The 11,910-nt window shown below is 52.5% G+C and overlaps 6 protein-coding genes across 6 annotated transcripts; 4 read left to right on the forward strand and 2 right to left on the reverse strand.

The window, feature by feature from the left end:
• Positions 1–689: 689 nt before the first annotated feature.
• On the forward strand, positions 690–1,675 carry M409DRAFT_68456 (uncharacterized protein; the record flags this gene model as incomplete). Its single annotated transcript, XM_033817851.1, has 2 exons — positions 690–1,063; positions 1,114–1,675. The coding sequence occupies 2 exons, from the start codon at positions 690–692 to the stop codon at positions 1,673–1,675; spliced, it is 936 nt and encodes a 311-aa protein (XP_033664425.1).
• Positions 1,676–2,001: 326 nt separating this feature from the next.
• M409DRAFT_26148 (uncharacterized protein) lies at positions 2,002–4,281 on the forward strand (the record flags this gene model as incomplete). The annotated part of the gene is made up of 2 exons (XM_033807980.1): positions 2,002–3,615; positions 3,670–4,281. The coding sequence occupies 2 exons, from the start codon at positions 2,002–2,004 to the stop codon at positions 4,279–4,281; spliced, it is 2,226 nt and encodes a 741-aa protein (XP_033664426.1).
• A 109-nt stretch (positions 4,282–4,390) lies between these two features.
• M409DRAFT_26149 (uncharacterized protein) lies at positions 4,391–5,188 on the forward strand (the record flags this gene model as incomplete). Its single annotated transcript, XM_033807981.1, has 1 exon — positions 4,391–5,188. One exon carries the CDS (start codon positions 4,391–4,393, stop codon positions 5,186–5,188), a length of 798 nt encoding a protein of 265 aa, XP_033664427.1.
• Positions 5,189–5,271: 83 nt separating this feature from the next.
• Positions 5,272–5,673, reverse strand: M409DRAFT_26150 (uncharacterized protein; the record flags this gene model as incomplete). The annotated part of the gene is made up of 1 exon (XM_033807982.1): positions 5,272–5,673. The coding sequence occupies one exon, from the start codon at positions 5,671–5,673 to the stop codon at positions 5,272–5,274; it is 402 nt and encodes a 133-aa protein (XP_033664428.1).
• A 338-nt stretch (positions 5,674–6,011) lies between these two features.
• On the reverse strand, positions 6,012–6,965 carry M409DRAFT_26151 (uncharacterized protein; the record flags this gene model as incomplete). Its single annotated transcript, XM_033807983.1, has 1 exon — positions 6,012–6,965. The coding sequence occupies one exon, from the start codon at positions 6,963–6,965 to the stop codon at positions 6,012–6,014; it is 954 nt and encodes a 317-aa protein (XP_033664429.1).
• An 847-nt stretch (positions 6,966–7,812) lies between these two features.
• Positions 7,813–9,273, forward strand: M409DRAFT_57428 (uncharacterized protein; the record flags this gene model as incomplete). Its single annotated transcript, XM_033813625.1, has 1 exon — positions 7,813–9,273. One exon carries the CDS (start codon positions 7,813–7,815, stop codon positions 9,271–9,273), a length of 1,461 nt encoding a protein of 486 aa, XP_033664430.1.
• Between the last annotated feature and the right edge of the window lie 2,637 nt (positions 9,274–11,910).

Raw genomic sequence — 11,910 nt, forward strand, 5'->3', positions numbered from 1 at the left:
GCGGCAGCGGCTCGATGGGTCGGTTATACGTATTCAGACACAGCATCAAGCGAAAACCCAGGGAGCAGCCACAGACAAGGTGAAACAGAGGTGTTACGGAGCAATTGTTGACTTGCCGCTACTAGATGGGACGGAGTGAGGTCGAAGTTTTTGAGTGTTTAGCCCATGATTCAGCGTGGAGTTTGGGAAACTAACTGCCTATGGTGGCCTATATTAACAATGACATATTATATTCTGAAAGATTCAAACAGGTGTTCAGTACCCGAATGCGTCACACAACTTCGAACGCATCTCTTCGGGAGTCTTCCTTTCTCAAAACCAGATCAGCCTCGAATCGAGAAATCATCAGGAGGAAGCTTGCCGGCTTCTCAGAAACGGGATATCGGAAACATGCCGATATGAGAGATCGCAAGTCTATCGCCAGCTGGAGCGCAGGAACGACCAGTTCGATCCTCCACAGCCGTCGTACATTCTGCTCCATAGGGCGAGCAGCAAGCCCCTCGCAATGCTACTCGAGAGCTCGAGATATCAGGTCTTACTAATGTCACAACTTCGAGCTTGATAAGGTCTGTTGCTGCCGGGTCGCGTGGCGGTACATGTTCATTTCTTGTTATTTTACTTTTGGAGTCTGACGAAGTACTCTCAAGGACCTCATTACTACTGTCTAAACGCCGAAATTCAGGGCAAGCATGTCGTCAACTACTACCGTCACGCGAGAGTCTGCGATGATTCCAGATCAACAGCAGAGCTCACTTGACCAGCAGGCAAGGCGACATGTGAAGACCACAGTGAACTACTGGAAGTCAGATGCTGATCGCACACCTGCCATGGACAAGTCGAAGCCGTTCCTAGACCGAAAGATGGCGTTCGTCAGATATCAAATGGACCACGAAGATGTCCAGCCGGTCCTCGTCCACGATATACGAGGTCGAGAGGATGACTTCACGCTGGACAAACAAGGCTTTCAACTCTGTCGTCGCCAGATACAGACGCAGTCGTTTACGGACGAAGAACACATCAAGGACTCATACTACAAAGAAGTCGAGAACCTGCTGAAAGAGACGTCAGCACCCTCAGCCCACATGACAGGTCCATAAACTCACCCTTCCCCAGCACCGGCGCCACCAAAATCCACATCTACGACCACCACATCCGCTCCCTCTCCTTCGAAGCCAGCCTCACCGCCCCACCCATCGAAGACTCCCTCGACCTCCCGGGCCCCGTCCGCAGCGTCCACATCGACGACACCCCCGCCTCCGCCCGCCTCGTCATCCGCAAAAACTTCCCCCCATCCGAAGCCGCCCACCTCCTCGCCACCCCCTTCAGCCTCATCAACGTCTGGCGCCCCCTCGCACCCGTCCGTAAAGACCCTCTCGCCCTCGCCGACGCCCGCACCGTGCAACCCCACGGGCGCGTCGAAGCCCTCCTCCCGACGCCCGACGGCGAGGATATCGCCATCTATCAGATCCGCGCGAGCGCGGAGCATCGCTGGTGGTTTGTTAGTGAGCAGCGGCCTGAGGAGGTGTGGCTTTTTAAGATTTTTGATAGTGATGATGAGGGGGGGTTCTTGGGGGTGCCGGATACGAGTTTTGTGGAGAGGGGGACGGAGGGGGCGGAGGTGAGGGAGAGTGTTGAGGTTAGGTGTTTGTGTTTTTTTGAGGGGAAAGGGGTATAGGGATGAGATTGAGTATGAGTTCATTATCGTCACGGAAGGCCAAACGTCCTTGCTGCCACTTGCGGGCCAGCGACAAGACCTTCTGGACTTGAACCCAAGATCTCGACATCTAAATTTGGTAGGACATCCTTGCTAGCAACACAAACGGGCTATGAAACAGGTGCCGGAGCATCTTCGGCTTGGAAAATCTCGTCCTTACTGGGCTCGTATTCGGGGCCGCGGCAAGTGTATCTCGTTCGTTACTTACATTCAATCTAACTCTCGACTTGATATCTCTCCATGCCTTGGGTGCAGGAAGAACAGTCGACGAAGCAATTACTATCATCATGCACAATCTCTTCCGATTATTGATACTCGGAAGCCTTGGAGTCCCCACGATCGCTACCTACCTGCAGTCGGCAGCCTGTCCGGGGTACTCGCTGAATGCGTGGACGGCAGGGGCTAACTACACTATCAAAGACGCACGTCTGGATCACTCACATGAGAATGGGGTCCTCTCCTTTGTTCTCGGTCGGTCTCTCTCGCCACAGGAGTGTCAGGCGCTTCCTGCAAATGCAATCATCGATCTCAGCATCACCCGTTCAGGTAGCACCTTAGCATACCAAGCCGAGACGCAAGCACAATGCACTGCGCCCGAGGCACACCCAGCACGCCATCAAGTGCGCCTGCCGGTCACAGTCGATCTCGGCTCGGTGTCTCCGTTCTTAGACATTGGCGTGATTTTTAAGACCACTTTGGAGGACGAGGGACAGGTATCATGTCTGATGGCCAACATCATACCAGCACCACGAGCGACAACACGACTGCAGCTACGATGGATCCCTTTCGGCGTGTGTGCCTTCGTGCTGCTCGTGAGTGCGTTCCGTACCATGGCCCAGGTCCAGCCAACATTGGACCGACCTTCGCAACTGGCGCCCGAGATCCTGCCAGGTGCTAGCGAATGCTTGCTATACTTTCAGTTTGCGTTTCTTTCGGGCACCTTGACACTGAGCTATCCCGGCTTTTCCCAGCCCATCCTCAGTCACTTGAACATGTTCTCGCTATTCAACCCAGGACCATTGGCACATGGCCACGCCTATTCAAGCATTGAAGACGGAATCTATACGATGAACGGCACTTATGGCGGCACTCTTGGCTTCGAACTCATGCACCAGATCGTGGGTGTTCCGCATACTGCAGATACCTGGCGCAAAATGATCATCGCGGTGCTGATTCTTGCGGTCTTCATTGCTGTGGTGCTGGAGATGCGCTTGTTTTTCACTGGAAACCGCGAACACTCAACCACCTGTGCACGTGGAGGCTTCAACCGGCGATTCAGCACCATCTTGAAAGCGGTGTTCTCCTACTTCACCTTGCCAATCTGCGCTTTGACCTTCTATCAAACCAACTATGCCCGACACATGCCGGTGTATCACACGACATTTGCCTTGATCACCGTCATAGTGGTCTTGCTGGCCTTCGTGTGGCTGTTCAGACAATCGCCAGCCGATGGCATGGGCGATTTCGTTATCGGGCGTCCGAAACAGTCCTCGGCAGGGCGCAAAACGTCAAGGATTTCGACTTCCCACGAAAGGGGCTTCGTCGCGGCTCACTTTGTCATCATATTCGTTCGTGGAGCAGTCATCGGAAGCTTGCAGCGCTTTCCAGAGGCCCAGCTTGCGATGTTGATGCTCTGCGAACTTGGACTCTTCCTAGCGATGCTTCGTCTCCGACCTGATCAGCTATGGACCACGCGGCTCGCTTCGACAGTGGCCAGGGTAGCCACGCTGGCGCTTCTATGTTGTTTCCTTCCTGAGCTCACCGACGGTCGCTTGAAAAGCATCGCTGGATTTGCCATCGTCATTCTTCATGCCTCTGTCCTTGGGCTCTTGTTCTTCTTGCCCGCCATGTTCCACTTAGTCATGATGGTATGGAACCACTTCGGGACAAGTAAGCCAAACGTAAGTCATACTCTCAGAGGCAATGGCGTTCTGCTGATATTTTCCCCTCCCCAGGCCTATGGACTACGCCAGTTGAACCGTCGTTCGCGTAGAACATCGAAGTGGGGTTCTACTGCAGAGACGTCCTCGCTTGAAGAGTCCTCCATATCCTCAGACGGACAGCTTGAAGACAAACCGGAAACAACGATCCTGGGAGCCTCACTTCTAACACTGCGTCCTACAAGTTTCTTTCGACAACCATCGAGAAGCTCGTTTACTCCTATCACGTCTGTCCTTCAAGGATCAAACTCCAGCTTGGATGCGAATGATACATTGTCGCCGCCCACGAGCAATCTTTCCGTGCCCCTTCAAAACTTGGAAAAGGCCACTGTTCGAGCGAATCTGGACACATCTGTGCACCGCCCTGGCAACGTTTCCCCAGAATCGCTAGGCCCACGCTGGAACGACTTCACCTTCCGCGAGTCGGATTTGATATACGGGTCTCCATTCCGGAAGCAAGAGCTCAAGCGGACTCAGGAGGCCAGAAGTCAAACAGGACTGCTTGCGCGGTTTAAGAAAAGCTCTCTGCTCCACGTGTTCTGGCGCAGGAATGTCCAGGCGGCTGAGGAATCAAATACTGGCTTCCATGTTGTCAGAGCCTCGAGGCCGGAAGTGGAAGACTTGTAGTACGCTAAGGGGTCACGATAGTGTGCGGTTTGGAGACTCCGTTGGCATCCGATTCTCAAGCTGGGTGAATGATCTGTCGACAGTCTGCGTGCCACGTGTCTGGTCAGCTATGGAGGCGGCGGAGGTCTTCGAGCTTCCTGTGATCAACATTGGGTACCTGACCACAAATATTGGCAACGCTCCATGTGTGTATAGCCCGGACGAGACCAGCAGCGCAGAAGCTCAGGATGTCATCCCACACTGTATATGGACAATGTCCCATCATCCTCCGGCACCACTACGACCTCAGTCTAATATTGACAGCAGAGTCGTTGGAATCGACGGTCGCATCGTTGGCACTGTCTCCCAAGCGGATGCTGTACAGTCTGGTAGAAGTCAGGCGCAATCTCATCCTCCTCAAGGAAAAGACTGCCCGAGGAACACTCTACTCGAGCTTGTGAGAGCAATCTTTGGAGTCGCCCGGCACGTTCTGAACTTCACTCGCTCGCCAGTCTTCGTGGACACTTTGGCACATGGCCTGCTGCACTGTCGTTCATCGAAAAAGCTTCGGAGATCCACACAGATCGCGGAATGGTATGATAGGTATGGACAGTGCAGTGTCTATGGGGTGCCTCTGTCTGAGCTAGTTGAGGCACATGTCAGGCGACTGAAGATCTCCAAATTCCCTAAACTCGAGGATATGCCGTATTTGGACGCGGTCAATGTTGCACTTGGTGAAATGACTGAGGCATGCCTAGAGTTCGTCGGATTTCAACAAGCCTCTACGAATGATGCCCAGCTCCGAGTGGCCTGTCAGACTGCGAGACAAGGAGATGTCGTCGCAGAGCTTGTGAATTGCCCACGGGCATTCGCCGTCCTCCGCCAGGTCGAGCCGGGGAGATACATCGTCATCGGGGGCAATGCCTAGGCTCACGGATGGCAGCGATGACAGGCTATGCGAGCTTCTGCCATGGCAAGTCTTGAAGTTGATATGATCGCTCCACCACAAATCTACGCAACAAACCCTTCTGGAAAATTTCTCTGAACCGTATGCACCAAATCATCCGGCCCCGTGCAAAACATCACCTTCGTCCTCTCCACCTTCAGCTCCTCGAAACAGACCCCGACAACCCTCTCGAACATCTCTGTGTGTGCTGGTTTTCCCCTCAGACACCAGCCGACCAAGATGCCGTCCCACTCTCGCTCGTGCAGGCTGGTGCGCAGGTCCTCGAGGGTGTGGTCGAAGTTGTGGAAGTCGACGTCGAAACCCACGTTGGTGAAGTTGCGGGTCGTTGCGGCGGAAGCTTTTTTCCAGTCTTGTGCTATCACGTCGGCGACGGGTTCGCCTGTGAGGTGTTTGGCCAGGCTGACGGTGAGGATGTTCTTTGGGGTGGTGCCGTTTTGGATGGCCATGTTCTTGGGGACACAGAGCGGAATCTTGAGACGACCGGTCTGCTCTAATTGTCTTTCTTCGAGCGCCAGGAGGTCAACTTCTTGATGTGTGCTGGACCGGATCTAAGGAGATCCCTTTTTATACGTTGCTGGAAGGTCATTACTCAGCGCCGACTTCTCGGCTTTCGGGCCTCCCAGCTGAGACCGAACCCTTGTGAGAGGCAACGCAGCCTGCCTTGCCAAAGACGAAGTGGGCGACGATGCAGAGTAGAGGTGGTATCTCGCGTTTGAGAGTCCGGATCTCGAGTTCCACCAGTGACGACACAGTCGTACTTGGCGGGACGGTCCTGGTCCACGGATCAGTACCGGTAACAAAGCAACTCGTTCTCGATGTCCATGACGTCCTTGACCTTGACATCAGGCCCCAAACCTTTGTAATGCAAGTCATCGTCCAAGCTGGCCATTTCGATGGAGTGCCGCCCCTTATGTCCGCTGTACGACTCAAGCCCGCGTCCAGGCTGACGCTGCTGCCAGAGCCACCACAATCTGTCGAGCTGGGTATGATGCAGGAAGAAGATTGGATCGTATGGAGCGGTGAATGTTTCGAAGTCACCCGCAATACCGAAGGGGATCGCATCGTGGACTTTGCTTTCCATGGCTGCGACGAAGTCTTCGTATCCGTCAATACTGAGCACAGTTTCGATGGACTCTGGGCTGATGTCTTTCCCGTCCATGTGTCCGAGGTTTCCTTCGAGGTCTCTAAACCCTCGTGAAAGACAGTGCGGTTCGAATTTGACGTCGTAGAAGTTGACATGGGTCCCAGCGAATGGTCCATCGACGACGCAACGTCCGGAACGACCAACTGTGATAGCACCACCTATTTCACCATCGCCTCCGAATCCTGTCTCTGGATCGAAGACAGGACTGTGTTCTAGAGCTTCGAAATCCAAAGTCCAGTCCCAGTACACCAGCCGACCCGTATAACCGCACTTATCCTTCAAGGCCGTCTCGTAGATGTGCAGAAAGTACCGATGCCAGGGCAGAAAAGGAGCGCTGTTGTGGGTGGCGTATCCGACGTGGCTGTGGATCCAAGGAAAGTCGTCGTAGGCTGTGTGGTTGGTGTTTGGAGCCAGAGTTGATGTTGCATTTTGAAGGCAGAGGACTGCGGAGATGTAGGCTTGCTTGTCGGTGTCGCTCAGAGTACGCCATTTCCTTCGAGTTGGACAACCTGCGCCTTCTGATGCTGGAGCAGACAGTTCTTCGGTGGGAGGGTACTCAACGGGGCCGTCGGAGTTGATGTCCACTAGATTCATGGTGAAGATTCCAATGAGAAGAACGGCTATCATTGAGATGATGATGCCAGCGCCGACTTTCCAACTCCATGTTGAAGCGTGTCGCTGCTCCTGCAGTACCTTTATTTCGACCTCTCCATCCACACCTTCTTCATCTTCTCTTGCCACCACCGTGTATTTCTGTCTGTCATTGAATGGCCACATCCTGCTGTCAAAGCATCTGACCTGCTCGCGAATTCGGTTTCTGTTGTGAAAGTTGAAGCTGGGGGAGAAGCCATGTTCACGAACGCTTCGAGGGACATGCCCGCCACTTGCGTTTGGACAGTCCGCCAGATACCCCGGCCTGCATCATTGCAGGCATATCTTCACTGTGGTCGCTTGATTGAGGTCTAGACATGCATGTCTTTGGCCAATGGCTGCACACGAATTTGTCACGGGACAGCGCCACCGCGTCGGCTATTTTGACTTGCTCTTGGGTTTCTAACTTCACCTCAGCATTGAGACTACTTCGATGGAAGATCTCACAAGTCATTAGCATAAATATGTTGGATCCAGGAGGCCGTGGGCTTTCCTGGCTTCTGTCAGCACTTTGATCGAATCCAAGATCAGGAGGCCCCGCGGCTCCCTGCTGTTTTTCCACTTATCTGATCGAAACTGTGAGGATACTCCTTCGAATGAGGTATCGGTCGCTTTGCAAAAGGTGGTTCACGTTTCATCCCGAGCCAACTGTACGGGCATGACTTCTTCGCGGTTAATGGTTGGTTGATGTGAAGATGCCATTATTGATCGAGGAGGATTCCAGTACCATGTCGCTCAGCCATTGTGCCGGGTGATCTCGCTCTGTCTTTCACTGCCTCTGGACTTTCACATGTCCAACCTGGAGACTTCAGCAAGTGAGGTTAATGCCAAGCCTTCATGTCTCTTCGCTCCTTCCTTGTCATCACTGTTGCTCTCCCAACTGACTGAAGCTTGTTCGAACGTCACCTCTTCCACTCTTCCACCACCACCTCCCACCTCCACTCATCTACAACAACCACACCAACGTCCTCCTTACCGACCACCTCTGCACCTCTGGCCATCCATACTACCCGAAACCCTTTGCAAACCTGCCAAATACACCAACCTCACCTCCGACCCTGGTCGTCACTACCTCAAATCAGTCGCGATGATGATTGCAGGCGCGCTTTGCCTGATGGGCATCCTCTCCCTCGCCTTTGGCCAGCTCACTACAGCATCGGATCCGGCAGTCATCGTGATCGAGAAGCGCAACCCGGACCTGAAGAGCGCGTACTACAACACAACCGTCATAGTCCCAGTTGACCGGCCTTTCGACTCTCCAGTCACGATTGTCGACCCGAAGCTGCTGTTCCACTTCTACTTGCTGTCGACTGGTCCAGTGAGCTGTTCACCTCTGTTTGATACGGTCCCGGCAACTCCCTTCCCTACCATCGTTGGTCAGTCTTTCAACCACTACTCGCCTGTCGCCCCTCCACAAGCTGCCGCCGATCTCAACGAAGCGAGATTGAGATTTTGGTGCACCGAAAAGCTGTCAGTCAAGACCCCAGCTCGTCCACGTGGACTTCCTTACGCCGACGTGAATCTGGAGAAGACCGAAATCAATGGCACCGTGTTCAACGAGACTCATACACTACAAATTGGTGTCGTAGGTGTATCGAGTTACCCGGCCAATCTCCCCAGCGAGGGCGTCTCTCAGCTGATTCTGACGAACATCTGGGGTGTTGATCCAAGCACTGTCACCTGCACACCAACTTGGACTTCCACCAATGGAACACTGCTTGGCAGACCATTCGGCATTGATGAATCAAGTGGCCGTCCTAGCGATGAACAAGGTAGCATCGGTGCCAAGTTCAGTCTCGTCTGTACCACACCGGAAGCTCCAGGCTCGAATATCCGTCAGACCCTTGCTGTCCAAGATCCAGCCATGAGCGTTGCCACAGATCCAAAGATCGCCACTGTTCTTCAAGAGCCACTCGATGGCGAACTGCAAGGAACCAACATTTCGTACACCGTCCCAATCCAGCAGAGAGCGAAGATTCCTTCCATCGGCAGCTCGCGGTTCTACCTTTCAAATACCACAGGAATCGACGTCAACGCTGTGACGTGTACGACTACCTTCGAGCAAGGAAGTGTACGTCAGGATGGAGGCGAGTTCAGCTTGACAGTCTCGAACTGGTCGCCAAGTTTCGTCTCAAGCAGTGCGCTTGCAGATGTCATTATTCTCTGTGAGGATCATCTTGCACACGGCATCCCAGGGGTTGCGAGAGACAGCGGCGAGGAGCATGCGAGGATCAACCGCCGCAATGTCTGATTGGATGGATTGAGACCGTGGTGATGGTCGACTGGTACGCTCGCGCCTTGCGACCTTTTGTGTGGCTTCTCGAACTGACCTTCGGTACAGTCCCTTCGATGGCAAGGACACCATGAGGCCTGGCTGTAGGGCGGTGCTTCCTCTGGCAGTCCAATTCCTCTTTTCACATGCACTAAATCGAGTAGAGGAGGGTTATCGACGACTTTCTTGCAAGACTCAAGAATGTGTCAAACTCATCACCAATTTTCTATCAACTTTTCTTTCTGTCCATGGATGAGATGAGGTGAAGTCGTCGTCAGCCCTGTGCCAGTCTGGCTCGGATCGGGACTTTTGAAACCAGCAAACCATCTTTCTCGCGATCATCCGGACTTTGCAACGCTCTCGCGAACATCCTGACGAATGAAAAGGTCGAGTACGATCGTGTTGCGAAGTGAATGGTTTCATGTCCGGCCAAGCTCAAGAAACAAGCCTTTTCACTGCTGTTGTGCAGCGGTTATTAGGCCTTCATAGATGATTGATTACGGGAGCAGGTATCTACAAGGACTGTGAATTCAGAAGATGTGGCCTTCTTGGCACTCACGTGATCCCCAGGCACAACACTCCCCCTCAGCATACAGACAGTTCTTTCTTGAGCTGTCTGATTGCTGTCATACGTGTCTGAGCCATTTATGTGACCTTGTGACCTTATCAGTGACCATATCACAAAGCAAATGACCCTTCAGAATGCTCATGAGCAGGTCAGGCATCACATGGATTGCCACGCAATCTCTTGAACCTTCAGTGTGTTAAGCTGGCAATCACCTGATCTTAAGTTCTGCCCATAAAAGAGTTCTTCTTCTTCCTTGAACTCTCTCTCTTGCACATACCCATTCCACACTCTTCACACCATTCAAACACCATTCCACTTCCTTCACAACACTTCAGACACTCTCAGAACTTCTCTCTCTTGAGAGCCAAGGTATGGATCAGTGGCTTGTGACTGTGAGTTGAATACTGACTTGAGCTCAGTCATGGCTGCTCAGCAGATGAGCAATGGACAGCTTCAGGCCGTGGTCAATAATGCCTATGGTCTGAACTTCAACTCTGTTCAGTGTGATCAGGCCTGGTGTGAGCAGATGCTGGAGGCCTGGAACCGGAATCTGGACTTCTCTTTGGCTCGCAACAAGCCCAGTGTCAAGTGGATGGCATTCTTTGACGCCACAAACCCAAATCCCATTCAGATCACTCAGACTCCTCTCTTCCGTGGTCACTCTACCTTCAACTTGGATGGGAGTGCTTGCTACCTTCCTTGCATTCTGGCTGAGGCATCAAATGCCATTGTGGCTCAGGGTGCCAGTTCCTGCAGCAAGTGCCAGCCTCCAATAGCTGGAGCTCGGCCATTCAGAGCTTGTCACAAGGTTCCCATCCAGAATGCTGCTAGAGAGGATTGCTTTCAGAATGCCTGCACCAACTGTGCTTTTGGGATTCAGTACTCTGGCTGCTCTACCTCTGGCTACACACCTGCTCCACGGACTCCAAAGGAACTCAAGGGAAAGAGCAAGGGCAAGGACAGGGACTCTGGGCTTAAGAGATCCTTGTCTGACATGTCGCTTGTGTCTGAGGATTCAAACAAGTCTGATGGTGCACCACAGCCAAACTCTGTGCGCATTAATGCAGCTCGTGAGGTTCAGGTTGCAGGAGATGGCTCTCGTCGTGGTCAGATTGTTATCAACTTCAACTACTCCTCAACTGCCGGATATGAGCAGTACAAGGCTGAGATAAGGGCTGCTGTACATGCTGTTGAGCTGGCTTTTGATCAGAAGTTTGAGAATGGCAGGGACTTCATGGGCAAGAACTACAGATATCCTCGTGGTGGATAGATCTGGAGTTCAGGATTGGTGGATTTGGTGGTGATCTCTGCAGCACTGGCCCTGCATGTTGTTTTCCTTGAGTCTGCTGGCCAGATGCAGTTTGGGGAGCTGCAAGGGTTCTTGATTTATTTCTTTTGTTGAATGAAAAGCAGGCTCAGGGAGGAGCTACTCATGTTTGATTTTGAGATACCCAGGACAGGGCATGTGTGTGGAGTTTTGATTTTCATACCATCACAGAATGAAAAGGCACTTGGCCACCAAACTGCAGGTCTCCAGTTCACAAAGGGAATGTTCAAATGAGTGTAGTATGCACGCAATGCCATGCTTCTGTATCACAGCAGCTGGTTGGTCTTTCCAGCTTTTGTGAGAGCATCAGCTTCTTGCTTTGCAGTCTCAATGTACTCAACATCAATCACACCATTCTCATACTGATCTCTGCAGTAGTGGTTTCTCAGGTTGGTGTGTCTTGATCTGCCAGATCTTTCATGATTCTCCACAAGACAGATAGCTGACTTGTTATCAACATGAACCTTGAACTTGGTGGGAGGATCTTTGAGCAATGGTTGTAGCTCAGAGAGCAGGTTCTTAAGCCAGTTGACTTCCCTGCAGGTTTCAGTCAAAGCCACATATTCTGCTTCAGTGCTTGACAGAACCACCTCTCTCTGCAGTCTTGATTTCCAAGATACAGGTCCTCCAGAGATCTTGACAAGACATCCAGTAGTAGATCTTGCAGTTCCAGGATCCCCAGCAAAGTCTGAGTCAGAAAATACCTCAATCTTGAGTTGTT

The sequence above is a fragment of the Zasmidium cellare genome (assembly GCF_010093935.1).
Source record: "Zasmidium cellare ATCC 36951 unplaced genomic scaffold M409scaffold_30, whole genome shotgun sequence".
In the NCBI taxonomy this organism is placed as follows: Eukaryota; Fungi; Ascomycota; class Dothideomycetes; order Mycosphaerellales; family Mycosphaerellaceae; genus Zasmidium; species Zasmidium cellare.